The 17,845-nt window shown below is 27.8% G+C and overlaps 1 protein-coding gene across 2 annotated transcripts in view; it reads right to left on the reverse strand.

Moving 5' to 3' along the window:
* Positions 1-3,017: 3,017 nt before the first annotated feature.
* Positions 3,018-17,845, reverse strand: part of LOC129961096 (uncharacterized) — a 191,047-nt gene continuing 176,219 nt past the window's right edge. Inside the window, exons 6-13 of one of the 2 annotated variants that reach the window (XM_056074918.1) lie at positions 16,881-16,986; positions 14,125-14,300; positions 13,208-13,323; positions 9,941-10,010; positions 8,562-8,630; positions 8,269-8,402; positions 7,654-7,827; positions 3,018-5,326 (exon numbers count right to left, since the gene is read on the reverse strand). In XM_056074918.1, the coding sequence (XP_055930893.1) occupies positions 7,684-7,827; positions 8,269-8,402; positions 8,562-8,630; positions 9,941-10,010; positions 13,208-13,323; positions 14,125-14,300; positions 16,881-16,986 (815 nt within the window). In that variant the 3' untranslated portion in view covers positions 3,018-5,326; positions 7,654-7,683. The remainder of the gene's footprint in view (positions 5,327-7,653; positions 7,828-8,268; positions 8,403-8,561; positions 8,631-9,940; positions 10,011-13,207; positions 13,324-14,124; positions 14,301-16,880; positions 16,987-17,845) is intronic. The other variant, XM_056074917.1, reaches the window with a different exon arrangement.

Below are 17,845 nucleotides of genomic sequence, written 5' to 3' on the forward strand. Positions count from 1 at the left end.
CTATACAAAAAGAAGTATTGGACACGACAGGAGATATTTCACTAAGATTTTTGTTTATAATGAATTTCATTTCATAGTATTTAAAGTCATCAATAAAAATCTGGAATTCTAATTCTTTACAACTTAATTTTATTACAAACATATGCGTTTCTGATAATGTTAACAGGATAAAAACCTGTCTAAATGGGCACATCTTCTAGAGTAAATAATAAACTTCAGAGCTCAAAAACGTTTTATTTGATTTAATTACAGTTTCAACATTAAATCGGCTACAAATACAGAATCTTCAGAACTGACTAATAATTAAAATAATCATTTGAGCTTTTAACAGACGAGATTGTTTTAATAGTAAAGGAAAAATAAAAATTCTTAAATATTTGGGAAGACAAGGAAAAAAAAATCTTAAACTATAAGCAATTAAGCCACTTCGTTTCACAATTTGATCATCATTAGAAATATTAAATACCTGGTAAAAAGTTTTAAACAAAAGCAATGAGCAGACAAATCACCCACAATAATTATTTTATTATCAACAAAATCATTGAAATACAAAAATGGGGGAATAAACGTCAATTAAGAAAATGGGTCGATATCAATACTTATCATGATTTAAAACAATTGTTAACATTTTACCACTTAGTACAAAAGTACAGGTTACAAAACTTTAAAATCTTCATTAGTTATTATTTCAAATATTTTCAATGCCCGATTAATAATGCTTAGTTAAAAATTTGGCAATTAGTTAATTGTGCGTTAAACATGTACGAGAAAATGTACATGTTTAAAGATTAAATCAATACTATTTCTGAACAGAAAAATATCACAAAGCTAACCTTAAAAACTTTCACAGACTTCATTAAAATTCAGTAAAAAAAAATTTTAGACCAGAAACTTCAAGTGATATTTTGAATCTGATACTTTTCATAAAATATGTAGCTTCAGTAATTGAAAGGGAAAATACATCACATATCACCACATATCCATTAATACAACGGTAGGCACATCGAAAACAAAGTATTTATAGACATTTATTTAAAATAGCATATTCTACACTATCTATGAAGTTTCAAAAAAAATTCAGAAAACAGCAATATAAAACAAAAAGTATACAACCGTGAATGTAGAGTATTGTCTCAGTGTTAACATTGTTGTTGAAAAAAAAATTTAATAGAGCATCTTGCACATCAATTGTAATATACCATTCACATTACACATTTAAGATTTATTCAAAAAGTTCACAAAACACTGGAACAAGATCACGAGTTGAATTTTTATAACTATTTGGTTACTACATGTAGAGTGACTCAATCTATGCACAAGTATATTCAGAAAACATGCAGCAAACATACACAATAGATAACGATAATTTAAAACATATTTGATAGATTACATAAACAAACACAAACATGATAACAAGTTTCATCGTCAAGGGTGTTTTTGAAGTTGAACCAAATTGATTTCCTTATCATAAAGTCTTTTCGTCATTTGCGAAAAGAATGCGAGCATGAAATCAATTAATTTATTTCTACAAGTTTTAATTTGGAACAGAGCAACATCAGTTTAAAAATGTTTTTATGTAGTGCTGTAAATTCGGAAAGATTTTACAAGTTAAAAACTACATAGGTACTGCAGATTGTTTCTTCATTAAAATAAATAGATTAGCTTCTATCTCCATCACCTCCTCCATTACAATGAAGGAGTAACTAAGTATACACAAGCAATAGCAAAAGTAAATTCTCTAAAATTCAAAAATATAATTTTTTTTTTTAAATTCAACATTACTTTTCGAATTAGTTTTAAATTATTTTAATACCATTATCATACTAATTTTGTTTCACAACATTTAAATCATTGAAATGTGAGACAGCATTTCCCTATTCACTAATCAACTAAATCATAATGGCTGCTCAACAATTTTATTAAAAAGTAAACAAACTATGATTTTTAGGAAGAGATACAAGAATTCAAAAACAAAATTAATTCTTTTAGACCTGGCGTCCACAATTCATGAAACGAAGTTCGAAAAAAAAGTATTAGTATTTACTAACACATTTAATCTCTATTAATACAAAAATATATCTATAGGAGAGAAAATATTAATGAAATCCGAAAGGGCTAATAATTTGTACTGTATTTCATAATTTGAAATGAAACAATTAGTTATTTGCGGCAAAAAATAAATCAAAGATAACGAACATTTTGACACTTTTGGGAAATGGCATCCATAATAAAATTTTATATGGGCAATTGCAATATTTTATAATTACCACGTCACAAAATTAAAATTACAAAATACATAAATTTACTTCGTTAAATAATATTCCCAAAGTACTTTGAAAGGAATTCAAAAATAATAATGGACATTCGTATAAGAATTCTAAAATTTTATTTGTACTACATTAAATTTTTTAAGAATACAAAACCAGTCGTTTGAGGCCCTAATGATAGATAGATATCTTAAATACAATAATAAATCTTTGCAACGATTAAGTAATGGATATCGCTTTATGAATCATGAACTAACTCTTTTCATTCATTGAATGCAAATTTTAATTATAATCAGACTTACTTTTATATACTTTAGAAAAGAATATAAAGTGTTTTTGAATCTTTCGGTTTTTGTTACTGGGTTAATATACATTTTTATTCATGCTTCTATATAAATATATAAAAACTATATAAATATTTGAAAACTCAAGTTTAGAATTTTTGAATAAATTTAAGCTCAATGCTATAAAAACCAATTATGAGGAATTTTGGAGAAAAATTTATCAGATAGAAAAATTTTGAATGCTTATTTGCTTCAAGATTCATCTCTCAAATGAACCGGTATCGTTGCAGTTAATATCAATACATAACACATTATATTCATATATAACATTAAAAAAGCAACAGATTCAATAAGTTACGTGAACTGAAAGTGAAGTTAAATGACTGAAAAAGAAATCAAACTTCTAGATTATATATATATATATATATATATATATATATATATATATATATATAAATAATCACTCGCATTTAATAATTTTATTTTGTTACAAATATTCATACTCATCTACAGTTCGTGTGTAGATAGAAAAAGCCAGCTAATTTTGGATTAAAAAATAATATTCAATAATAGTGCAAAAAAAGTTCGAAAATAGCCTACAAATTAATTTCAAATCATTTATTAATGTTAAAAGTTTGATAACTGTTTCTTTCAAAAAAATGCTTGCCAATAAATTTTCGTTTATTTCCAAATTATGTATCCATTTTGCAGTAAGGAATTAAAATACACAATTCATAAAAAATAATGTAATTGTCCTCTATCAATTTTAAGCCTTTTATTTTATAAATTTTTTTAAAGGGGAGGAAAGGCTTTAAAGTCTGGTAAAAACTATTTTACACTTTTAATGAACTTTCAAACAACATATAGACTTTCTTCAAAAATATTTTTATTGACTAATATAAATTTGTACTATACACTGTATACCAAGAAAATTCATTACGAACAGTATATTCAAATATTTTATTCATACAAAAAATCAGATTTGATCATCTTTATAATACAAAAATCACAGATAATTTCAAAAATGAAAAAATATTTTTCGACCCCCAAAAATAATAAGTTAACATGATTCGTATTATGGAGAAAAAAGTTGCTCATCTCATAAATAATCATTTATTTAATCTAGATCGAAAAAAAAAATACGATAATTGATTAGATATAAAGCTAATCTTAATCTTAAGATTTTTCATATAAAGGTTGACAAATCTTATACAAATGTGCCCTATATCTCTAAAAAAAATCTACCAAAGCTCTACAACAGGTAGTACTAGTGTGATCTCAATTTTTAAAATTAATATTTTCATATGATTTCAATCATACCTGAATTCCTTTTTAGCAACACCTTAATTTTTAATTCTAAAATCATTCAGAAATTTCAAATCATTTATTAATGTCAAAAGTGATGAAATATAAATTTGATCGATTTCAAATCGTAAATTTACAAACCATAATAAAAAACAAAACTGATTAATCTGTGAACTGAATTTTGGATGTTATTTTACATAACGCTTTCATGTTGGGATTCTAAAAATAATTTGTTTATGATAAAATGTATACATAAAGCTTGCTTATTAAGTATACTCTTCTAGGAACCAGATTCATGATACAAAATAATTAAAATCGTACAAATTCGATTATGCACTAAGATTGGAAATATTAAGAGAAAGCATATGTATTTACAGAGTATTAGACAGTATTAATCAATATAAGATAAATATAAAAATTTCAAAACTTAATGAAATGTTACTTGAAATATAATAAATAATGATATTTAAAAAGTATTCAGAAACAATTTAAACTGATTGAAGAAAGTAATTTTAAAAAAATGTAAGCTTGCATAAAAGAAAGTTAAATGCATTATGTTGTACATTACATTATAACAGTAACTGTCGATTGAAAGATTCTTTTGACATTTTAAATGTCAATTCGTTATAATTTAAGAGAAGATTATTAAAAACGATATGATCAATTTCAGAAGAGAAATTCATAACTGCAATCTTATTGAAATTAATACAATGTTATTAGTGACTGAGACTAGAAGCAGTATGGCTTGTACTGTAATTACACTATTAAAATATTTTATAAAAGTATCATCAACATTGATAGATATAGTAAAAGTAGGAAATTTTCTACAATATATCTTATAAACAAAATCTGCTCAATAATTATTAATAATCTCAAAATAATTCATTTAACAATTACTACTACTAACACTAAAATATACTTCAAATTACTTAATAACATAGCCATTGGTGATAAACAACAGACAATCATTCACTTTGTGCTACTCTTTTGCATTCAAAATTAGGTAAAAAATATAATAATATTTGAAAATATATTTTCTGTGCTTTACTCTGACATTTCGAGTATTAGGGTTTGTAACAAATGCAATTTGTAACATTTGGCAGCACATTTAGGAGTACTTTTGTTTGAACAGTTTAAAGAACATTAATAGAACTACTTATTTATGTTTGCACCACACATACACAACACAAGCTCTTCTCATAATCCATACTTAAGGACAGTCCAATACAATGTAAAGATGCTTACTAACTGAATAGAAAACGAATTAACATCAAAGACATCAAAAATCTTATATCGCCATACACCCCGATAATACATTCTTATACTTCTAGATACCACAGCATGAACAGTATGCAGAAGTCAGTGGTGTTGGAAATCCACTTAAAAGGCAGTAAACTATTGCTTACATTCAATGAATGCAAGCCATTGTTTACATGCAATGTAATTTATATCTACAGCTCATACCAGCACCTAAAATAAAAATTATAAATATTGACATACTATTAAAAGTAAGATTTCTCGAAAAAAAAAATTTTTTTTCACACAATCTAATATATAAATATTTATATGAAGGCAATACAGAATTTTCATTAACTTCACATTTTTTTTACAATAAAATGTTCATTATTAGGAAAAAATATATAACAATTCTTCGATTCTAAAGAAAATCTTCAAATTGTCAAAAAACAATTAGAAATCACGAAACTTTGTGGGAAAGTCATATAACCATCAGGGCTATAATAACCACCAATTAGATTTTTTTTAAAAAATTCGAATTCACAAATGATTCCCAGAACTCTCATATTTTGAATTCATTCGCAACCCAAAGCATTCAATTTGTATTACTACCAATTACTGCCTATACTATTCAGTCAAATTTTCTTGATATTTTCAACATAAACAAAAACTGAGCCTTTCAATTATTGAACATTTATATTCATCTACCCATTTATAGTGAAATTTTAGAAAAATAAACATACAAAAATCAGTAATTCATACCGTCTCCAAGGGTTGAAATTAATATACAAGAATTAACAGCTCAGGACCAACATGACAAGAATTTATTTTTTAAAATTTAACACTTGTTAGGAGAATATGGTGAATATATTTTTAAAAACGAATTTATAAACATTTAATATGGATGGATTAGAAATGGAGAATGGAATTACTTCAATGAAATTACATACATATATATATATATTTAAATAGTATCAAATACAGAATTCAGTTCCATGAAGATAATTTAAATTGTATAACAAAATGATAGCATTAATCCAGCATATTTTCTGGTGATTACAATAACAATAGTTTAAGAGCACCACATTTCTAACTTCAAAAAATAAAACTTAAAAGATATGAAATATTTGATTTGAAAATTCAAAAGACAGCCACCAAATAAAAACAAGTTATACTATGGCTCCTTGCAAAATTAAAATTTTTCAGCTTAAATCAGTAATGCAATTTTAAATATATGAAAGTAAAATGCCACAGATGGAGAAGATCTAAAAATAATTATAATGAAGATATTATATATTTTATATATATGCAAATTAAGTAATTAATCTGTTATTTTGTCTAGTTTATATACAGTATAATATAAAAATCAACAAGAGCAATTATAAGAATTTTATTTTTTGACTGATATCTAGTATCTTATTCACAAAATCTTTGAAAACCAGACTGTTTGGATGATGCATAAAATTTCTGATATTAAGTATAACTTAAGTTATGATGCATCCTTTTACACTTCATTCAGTCACAAATTCTGTATTGGTCTCCCCAAAAACCTTCTCGCATACTCTAATCAAAGGCATTATCGCCCCCCCCCAAATAAAATTGTGAACCTTGGACAAGGCTGTAAACGCAACGATTGCTTAGATTTTTATATTCATAGTACCAAGCATGAGAATTTAGTGTTTTGAACTATAATACAGAAAACTGAATATATATTTCTGATGTCTTTTTTTCCTCAAAAGATTGAGAACAAAATTTGACACAGAACTACAATTTTAGTAACAAGACCGCATACTAAATATTTATTTAGGGCAATTATTGTATTTTAGAATTATCACGGGTAAATGCCTACATATATACACTCCAACAAATGGTCAATGTTTTGACGAATTTGCTTCAAAATCTGATATAAATCTTATACATTAGATGTACTGTATAATTGTGAGCGGAATATTATCTGTTTAGCTCTTTAAATTTTGCAAATATTGCCCAAATACAAGCACTGCCAAATTTCTTGTGAATGTGCTCAAAATTAAAAGATTTGGCAAAAAGATCACAATCCAAATTTTATCCGTGAAGCACATTTTGGATTTATATATGTTTATTTATGAACGCAATTTCAAAAATGTGTTTTTCTGTGTCCGAATAATATAGAGATTTGACAAAATCTCGAGGTCGAATTTTTTTGGCGGCTACATAGTTTCTTTGTATATTTCGTGAAGATTACAAAAAGAGAGAGAAAGATTAGACTTGCAATAAAATTAAAATGGGCCGTTTGAATAGAACTAACAATTTTAAACTTACCATAAAAACCATAATTTGTTTCCTCAAAGAAATGCACAATTATCTTTTTCCTCCATACATTTATTTGAGATTATAAATGTATCATCAACTTAATTTGAAACAAGTAAAGATGCTGTATCTGCAACTTCTCAAACAATTAATGTATTGAGATTAGAAATAACTGCTTAAAGTAATTGCCCCATAAGTATTACTTGTAATTATAAGCATTCCATTCAAAAGAAAAATAGATAAATTACGATAGTAAAAATTCATGTACTAACCGTGAAATAATGTAAATAAATACAAAATGACTAAAATGGCCTAAAAGCCAGGAGTTCTCCAGTATTCAAACGCCTTCGTGGTAATTCACCAAACATCTCCGTACCATCTCGAACACTACAAGCAAGAGCTCTCATACTTGCAGCAATATCTTCTGGAGCTTTAGGACTAGGTTCCTAAATAAATTAAATTACCAATCAAAATATGAAAAAAAACTGAATTCGTTTCTAAAAATCTCAACAATTGGCTGTGAATAAAAAGACAAAACACATTGTCAATAATAAATTTCGAATATATTCTTGTACAATAATTCCAGTTTTTATTATAATGAACTGAACATCTCGTATCATTTCCCCTATGCCAAAGACATGAATGGCCTCTTTTCAACAATGCATATTGATGTTTCTGGCATAAGTAGGGCAAAATGTTCAAATTTATAAGAAGCACACTTAAAAGTTGAAATTATTTTAATGAAAAATCATAAATTTGGCTATTAAACTTTAGATAAAAAGATAGGGAAAATGCTTTATAGAAATATTTAGGAATGATTGTCCACTAAAATTTGACAGAAGTTCGCACAAGTATAGAATCTAAAAACAAAGCAATAAAATAGAAACCTTTTCCTCTTCTTCATGTAGGGAAAAATGTGGATAATTAGATAACGTTGGAATGGACATGGGAAGCGATGTAGCACATGAGAATTGCTCTGGCCTTCCTTGAGCTACATCAGTTGAAGTTTCATTTTCAGAATCTGGGGTAAGGTAAATAAATGTCAGTATTCCAAGATTATAAAATATAAATGCATATTACAAATTCTTATTTCAAGAAACAAACCAACAGTGTATAAAATCAAAAACACAATTCTAGCTTGCAATTTTTTTTTATTTTTTATTTATTTAGTAAGACTCACCATCAGTCTCTTCATCAGAGTTGCAGGAATATGACTCTTTAGTTTCAAACTCCTCCATATCAAAAACACCTAAACAAAAATTACATAGCAATGAAAAGAAGCTTTTTTTTTTTTGTAAGTAACAATATCTCCATCATTTCAAAGTAAAGATTTCAAAATTTTTGCATGTTTTGTACTCAATAATCTAAAGAATTTTTATATACATAGAATTATCAATGTAATTTAATCAATAATAATTCCCAAAAAATGTTATTTATAAACAAATTTGTGAAATGAAATACACTTACTATCAGAATATGATTAGGTACGTTTTTCAGATCATACAAATGCTTAAAATAATAATAGGGTAGGTCTTAATACAAAATAATTTCACTTTTAATACAAAATTTAATTTTTCAAAATGCTTTTATGACCATAAATATTTAAATAATTGAGAAAACATAATACACATAATTTAAATATAATGAAGCCATATAATTAATACTAAATAGAGAAATTTAACAATTGCTTGCTAAAACCAATATGAAACATTTTAAACAAACTGCACTGGGAGTATGAAGGATTTGAAAACAAGAAGTTTTCAAGGTTTTCATAATCCATAAATGCATCTCAGCAAATAACTCCATACAAAATTGATTAAAAAGGAAAATAAAACTAATTAAATATCTTTTCAAATAACTACAGTTACATCAAAAGGCTACAAAAAATAATTTTATAAAATTCTGTAGAGAACATTTTCAATTCATTTTAGATTTTAAAAAAAAGTAATAGAACATAGCAATATGTATTGATTTTGAACATAACACACTAAATATTAATATTTTTTTTAATAATTTTAACTCAAGCTTTAAATTAAAAGTAGCACACATGAGTTTTGTTTGTCTATTGATTTGATTAATCTGAATTATTCTTCCTAACTTTCAATAAATGACAGTGCTGCAAAAAATGAGATTAAATTAATAAAATAAGTAATAAGCTTTTGCAAAGGCTGAGAGCAAAAGAAAATTTATAAAGTAGTTCATATGATACAAATTTTATTACCAAAATTACTTTATTTCTTAATTTTTTTATACTTGGTGCCACTCTATAGCTGATCAGTGAATCCCAAAGCAATAACATAACTTTCTATTCAATTTCAATCAAATAATATTTAATTCAAAAACAAATGTGAAATTTTAAAAGATTAATATTATATACCATTAATTTCCAACCCACGTTTTAACTTTCCTTTAATAACCAAATGAAGTTGTTTATAATAACTAATTGCCCCTATTCTAAATCCATTATTCACATTCACACGGCTCTTATTAAAATAACAATTTACACTAAAATTAAAATTTCAACTTATGCCCCATATATAACATTTTAAAAAGACTTGCCTCCAACATCAATGCTGGCAGGTGCACGTTTCAGTTCCCGCTTGACTTTTGTTCTTGAACGAGCTGGATTCTAAAGAATAAGATGTTCAGTGAGGAATTGGAATTATTCAAGAAATGTTTCAAACATATATATTACAAATTTAAAATATATAGCTAAACTTTTGCAAATAAAATTTGAAGATTCCGAGGGGTGGGGGGAATTCAAAATTTATAAGTCTCAACATACAGATATGCATATTGCAGTTTCTCATATTTCTTACAGAAAACAATTAAACATAATTAATTCTTTAGCGTTAAAGAAAACTTGCTAAACTGTCAAAGAAATTTAAAAAAAGGCACAAATAACGACTTCTCAAACTTAACAATAATGTACTTTTTTAAATTTCATACTTTTCCCTTCATTTCTCATACCATTCCTTACGTCTAATGAAGCCGAACATCTCTTTCACACATTCAGATTTCTATTTAGGAATCATTCGTTGTACAAAATGTAAAGCTCTGCATTAAGCAAAAATGTTCCAAAATGTTAAAAAAGAGGGGGGGGGAAGGAATTTGTAAAACGGAAACTGAGAATAACATACAGCTCACTGGCAAGTGTTCATTGCCTTTTCAATAACGACTTCAGATTTTTTTTTAGAATTTCTAATTGAGAATTCAGTGTTTTCAAAAATCTATGCTCCTATTTATTCTTCTTCCTTATCAATGGTCTCTTTAGGTGGACAGGCATACATAATTTTTTAATGTTATATTATGTTTGATATCAAGAAATTTTATTCAATTCACAGCTAATTAATTTCTATTGAAAAATTCAAGATACCAAAAAAAAAGTTGAATATTGAGAATTCTGGGTAAATGGCGGTTCCATTGTATATACAACAAATTTAATCGATATATTTAAAATTAATTCTTTCTCTCATCTATAAAATTTAAAGATAACTCTTCGGAGCCATGCGGATTTTTTATCCTTTTCCATGCTTCTCAGGATCTAATTACTGTACATGCCAAAATTTGATCTGCAATATTACCTAAAAATAACAAGTCTAAAAAATACCAAGCCAGCTCTTTTTCAGAATAAAAAAATTCTATTCTGAAAGCATAAAAGGCTAAAATCTGTTCCCATACTATCTTTCCGTCTTAAGCGTTGTAACTTCTATAAATAATATAATCTTTGTTTTGTCAAATATATGTAAACTATAAATATAGCAGCATTACGAAAAAATACATTCATAAAATAAAAATGTTCTTTGAACAATAATATTTAAAAAGTGTTTTTCTGAAGAGTTATTCTTAAACAGAAGAAATTATTGTTTTGGAATGTAGCAACAGCTACAACGTCATTACCTACAGTATGTGTTTTTGGTTATCAGTCAAGGCAAAGCAATATAACTTCATAAATTGTCATTAGAATGAAAACTTTTGTTTAATTGCAAAGAACAACAAAAGATGCGATTTAATGGAAATTCTCTCCATTATTCATATCAAATATCACAAAAGTTGATAGTATTATTATATGCCTGGCAAACCTCTCTTAAGGGAAAAAAAATCATTGTTGATTACATGAAACAAAAGTTCTATTGTGGATAGATATTAAAATCTCACAACGTTTTTTAATAGACATGCTTTTAACAGAGAACCTTTATTTGCTGGAATAAATCTCATTCTCAAAGTGCACAAGAAAACAACATTCTTGTCCCAAAGATATTTTTTTTTGAATTTTTTTTTATTTTTTTAATAGTTATTATCATTTTGTCAGTTGCATCATAATTCTGTTCTCATCCTCAAGTTCCAGTCTCTTTTGCTGTTCTCTAAGTATGTGTTGTCTGTGCATCTGCCTTTTATTGTGCTTCCAGCAAATCCAATAAAAATATTGAAACTTTGCATGTTTCAAAATTTTAAAAAACGTTTTGATAGAGTGTTCCAATGCTGTAGCAAGCGTTTTTGCTGATGCCATATTTCAATACCAGCAAGCTTTGATGGTTTTAACTTTCAATTCAAGAAAAATTCAAAAGAATGAAGAAAATGAAATTAAGTTTTAAAAATTAATCAAATAGGAAAGTCGGGATATTTAAAGCTTTCGAAATTCTAAATTATATATTATATTATATATATTATATATATATATATATATATTAATAAGACAAAGTAATAATAAACATTGCATTGAGCAAATTTTACAAGCTATGTATGTTTGTTATTGAAAAGATATTTGATGTTGAAATTTCTAGTACATTTGTAGTTTATACAGGGCACAATATATTATCAAACAAAAATCTTTTAAATTAGTTAAGCAATAATATTAAAATATTTTTGAAAGTTTAAAAATCAATTTTATGAAAGCTATGAAATGTAACTTTACATATCATTCCATCTGTTTACTCTCACTTGCAGCGCCAACTCCCCCTGGGGTGGCGAAAGAGGAAACCCCTCAGTTCAGACTGAGTTCTCCCAGATATAGATGCTTCTCTACTAAGCAGGAGACGAAATACTCGACTTATTATTGTTTACACTTCCTCCTATTAAGCGAGGGTGTGATGAAAAGTTGTAATATTTTAATGCTTTATTAATTTAATTAATTGTTGAGTTTCACAATAAACTGTTTAAAAAACTACAGTCCACTACTCTTTTTATTGCGCTACTGACATTATTTGGTCCGTCGTAGCCAATGGATGAATAAAATATAGTGACTGTGAATAATCTGAATTTAGTACCTATTTAAAGCTGAAAAATAACAACAGTGGCAACGGCAGAGGATATTGCAAAAAAAATTAATATTGCAAAAGGTGCGATAAAGGCCAGTGTCACAAAAATGGAGACATTCTTTGAAAATGGTGAATATTCCACATGGGAACTGAAAATTAAACTGAAGAAAATAGGAATACTACAAAAGAAATTAGATGAACTTATTTAAGATTTCTTTTCAATTCCGATTTTGAGTCTACTTCAAGAAATGGCAAATGAATTTCAACAAGAGGAAAGCCGCCTTGAAGAATTGGAGTTAAGAATCACTTCTATTCTCGATTCTTTAAAATATCCATCCAATTTAAAAGAACCATTTGTTGAAAACACCAAAAGTGAAATACGATTGCCAGAAATTCCACTCCCACCCTTTTTCGGCGCATTTTATAATTGCTGTATATATAATAAATTTACTTTAAAATTATCCACTTAAACAAAGTAATTTCTTGTAGCATATACACTTCAAAGTATTAATTAATCAAAATAGCAGTATCTGGAAACATACTGAAGTCAATTTTCCAACACACTTACCGATACTGTTCTTCTCAAAGCTCTAAGCTTTTGTTGCTTTACAGCAGCATCTGTAGATGGATCATTTGTTTCACTTCTATCAAATGCAGAATCAGTAGATGTTGATGAATCATTCGCTGAAATAAACAGATCATGTGAATAAGAGTGAAGAATATTCTTCAAATTAAAATTTAAAATACAAAAGAAAACTTTTGCATCAGAAGGAACACAAAAATTACAATGAATTTTATCTGTTATTGTAGATATTTCTAAATAAATATTACACATGAACATTATTTGCATATTAATTTTTACATATCTGGAGGACGAACCAATGAAATGAGCTGTCATCACTTATTACAAAACAAAAAGTAGTTATCGTATTGAATATTTAAACAAGAATGAGGGAAACAAATATGCTGTATGAGAGTTCAATATATTGTTTGCATCGCTAATTCTTTAATTAATATGTTGTTCTTGTTAATGCAAAAGTAATGCAAGAAATTTAATGATTAAATACAGTTAATTTGTTACATAAGTGAAGAATGTAACAATAATAGATAGTCAAATTAAAGCAAAAAAAAAAAAAAACTTATGGTATGGGAAGTATACAGCTGCCACTCTGATTTTTATAAATCTTATAGATTCATTTAAACTATAATGCAGCAAGAAGATAATTAGAGAAAAGAGATATGCAGTACCTCAATCAGCTTGTATGCAATTGTTCCAAAAACATTTAACAGTATTGTATCCCAGTTTTGTGATTGCCGATTTTAAGCTCCAGTTTTATAGACAAATATTATTAATAAATCTTTTCATGAAGATAACATGGCCAACACAAAGATCTATCACATAAAATACACCTTTAATTTTTATTATTCTCAGGCACAATATCCAATATAATCCAAAGTAAAATTTACATTAGAACACAAACATACCTGAATCTTTATTTAGAACAGAAGGCGATCCTACTGAAGATTCTGACACTACATCACCTTCAATCTGATTTTGACTTTCTTTACATTTGATCATTAAGTAGACCATGGCTTGTTTGTTTTTCCTGACTTTTTGCAACAAATTACTATAAATCGATTGTTGTTCTTCGGTAAACAGCCTAAAATATTAAATACCACAAATATAATGTTGATATCATTAAAATGAGTGGTACTAGAATGCAGGGAAGCAACTTATTTTTTTATACTGATACTTAACATGTTAACACACAATCCCAAGAAATAAGAATGTGATTTTTGAGCATAATCAAAAGAAAGGATGCATATGAGAAATCCGATGTATAATGAATCATTCTTAAGAATTACAGAATTTTCTATTAATGATTATTCATTAGTTAAAAAAAATATTTAAAAAAAAAACAGAGGTTAAGACTTTTTTTTTCAAAAATACCATATACTTACTACAATTAATTATAAACTAAAAGAAAAACAATGTAAATAGAATAGTTGGATTAATATGATTTACTACAAGTTGCTGAAAATTATAAAATAGATTAATGATTAGATAATGATTGTTAGTATAGTTAATTGCACCTAATTAAGAGAAACATGAAGAAAATATACTCCCTTCTTCCAAATAATTCTAACACCTTTTTCTTGTAGCCATTAAACATATGACAAGAGTACCGAAAAAATGAGTAAAAGAAAGATTATATCACAGGGCAACACTATTGTTATTTGAACATAATTATTATCCTTAGATGACTGCATTGTAAGGAGCCAAAGAAGCTTAATCTCATTGAAGATGACCACCCATTTGGAAGAAGAGTATGAATTTCAATAGACGGACAGTGCAGGACTTGCTTCGAACTCGAACTCCAAAAGAGAAACTCGCTTCTTAGCGCATACCCAGCATTTGCATACATTACAGAACAAGCAAGAGATAAGAATATGAATTTAAAATTTATCATGCTAATTAATGGAAAGTCACAAATAAAGTATTAATTTCAAGAAAGTATGGATGCAGTATTTAAGGCTGGGATTGCATAAGATGATGAGTAGTTTATTGACGAGTTAGGAAGGGAATGAGGTTTCTCTTCTGGCAAGGTCTGAGAGCTGCTATACTTCCATCAAGCTTCCTCGCTGCATTTATGTATGTTAAATTTGCAGAATGATTACTTACATCCTCCCAAGTATTACTGCCAAACAGATTAAAACAGGGAAAAGTTTTTTTTTTTTTTTTTTTTTTTTTTTGTCACAGTTTCCAGATGGCTATTGCATCCTTCAAAACAATATCCACTTGGTGGCAATTGCATTATCTCCAATGCAATTGCCACCAAGAAGAACTTAATTTCAAGCTGAAAGCATTTGGATACTTCTATATAAAAATGTGCTAGCATTCCATCTATTGCCATTCTACTTATTTGACTTATTGCAAAACTCGGAAGACAGAGAATATAATGACCGCTGCAATGATTAAGTAACAAGCCTTGAGGATTAACAAATTGTTAATAATTTGACATCTCTAATTTGTTAATAATCTGGTATCCCTAATTCAATAGCACTTTAATAAATAACAGATAAAAAAGAGAAGAAATAAATTATACATGTAACATCATATTCATTTTTTCAAAAATTAAGTTACACACAGTTAAGTAAAAAATTAAGTAAAACACAGTTATGCAAAAACACAGCCAACACAGTTCAAAGATTTTGACCTATCTGTGAAGACAGGTTCATATGCTTGATAAATTTGTTGATGCTGATTAAAAGAATCGGACACTGAAAGTTTCCAAAAGCAATAGGATATGGAATTCTCATCTATGGAGAATGGTCAAGAATATAATTTGCGCGAATCGTTATGTTAGCTTTTTTTAGTCTCATTTCTGAGTTGGAATTCGGACTCAAGGAAAAATATTTCTTGGGTTTCTAAGTTTAATGCTTCCTTGGCTAGTGTATCTACTTTTTCATTTCCAATATACCCCTGATGAGCTCTGATCCGGATCATTTCAACACCAAGTTCAGTAGCTTTTTCTTTTATAATCAATATTTTTGTTTGTTTGTTTGTTTCACCAACGGAATCAAGGGCCATTGAAGCCGATTTTGAATCAGAAATTATCTTTGTCCCTTTTATATTGCGTTAAGCGACAAACTCCAGAGCGAATCGCTATGTTATAGAAAGCATCTGAAAGGATGCACATTCCAAAATGAGGAAAATAAAGACAAGGATTAAAATAGGCGGTTATTACTACCAATTAATCTAATGTGTAAAAGATGATATTCATTTGAAAAAATGCTGAAAAAAAGAACACATAAAAGTTTCTCTGTAAATATAACAAAGATTGGTAGAAAGTTTCTGCGCACAAATAAGGTATAGGAAATGTAAAGAATGCTCCCAAGCATCATCTTAAAGCTTAATAAGTGAACATAATTGAGGCATCATAAAGAGGAAGTTTGCGCAAGGCCATATACGACACTTTAGTAATCTATCATAAACCGGATAATATGCCAATACACATGAGCAGTCAGCACTCCAAGAAATAATGGAAAGAGCTCTTAAAATATTTAATGTTCGAAGATACCTCTTTCTCAAGATGATGATATGAGGACGGGGAGAAAAAAAAAAAAAAATCAACCGTTTATCAAACGTTAAGCCAAAAATATTTACGGTAATATTGAAGATAAATTTGAACACTATAGAACTAAATTTAAATAAACCTGGATAGTAAATGGATACTTACCTAATACGCTCTTCCATAGCTCTTTGCTCAGCCTTCAAATAGTTAGACACTTGTGTCTGAACATGTTCTATTGAACTGTCAATATTTCCATTTTGGAATTCAATTCCTATAACAAAAAAATTTCATTTGAAGACAAGTGAGATTTCTAAACTTCTTAAATAAATTTTAATATTGATTCAAAGAGACATGAATGCAAATTCCAAGACTGATATAAATCCATAACTAATAAATACAGGGAGCGTCATAAATTCATGCACACTTCAAAAAATAATTTTAAAAAAACAGTGCTAGGAAAAAAATTACGGTTTGCGGGAATATGTTCAGAGAGCCTTGCCCCCCCCCCTCCGATTAAAATTATTCAAAAAAATGACCGACTGATGGCACTCACACTTCTAACTGCAAACTGATCAAACTGCAAATCAGGAAAACAGAGCACAATAACTTAACATAGCGCATTTTACTTTAGAACCAAAGATGTTCAACATGACAGCCACAAGTTATTAAGAAAGTGAGATGCGTAACTACGCTTATTACAACTGAATATAGAATTTTTGTATCGATGCCACCGATGGTCCGTCGAATGGCATATTTCAGTTCCACCAAAATAGGCTGTGAAGCCACGCTACACATGAGACTTTAAGTATCCCCACAACCAAAAATCTACAAGGGCCAAGTTTGATGAAGGTGAAGGCCACTTAAACGAACAAACTCGACTTCTCACTGTCTTCAGTGAAAATCTATTACAGGAATGTTATGAGGGCGCTGCTGATGATGAGAATCAGAAAACGAACTGAAGAGAAGAGAGTTGAACGGCGGGAGAGACGGTGCACAGAGGGAGGATAGATGTTTGGAGGTCGATGATGTTCTTGTATTAAATTTCGTTATATTGTATATTATGTGTCGTCCTAAGTGAATATCAATTAAATTTTGTTAAAGAATTAAATCTGGTGTCATATCAATTATTT

The sequence above is a fragment of the Argiope bruennichi genome, chromosome X2, assembly GCF_947563725.1.
Source record: "Argiope bruennichi chromosome X2, qqArgBrue1.1, whole genome shotgun sequence".
Classification (NCBI taxonomy): Eukaryota; Metazoa; Arthropoda; class Arachnida; order Araneae; family Araneidae; genus Argiope; species Argiope bruennichi.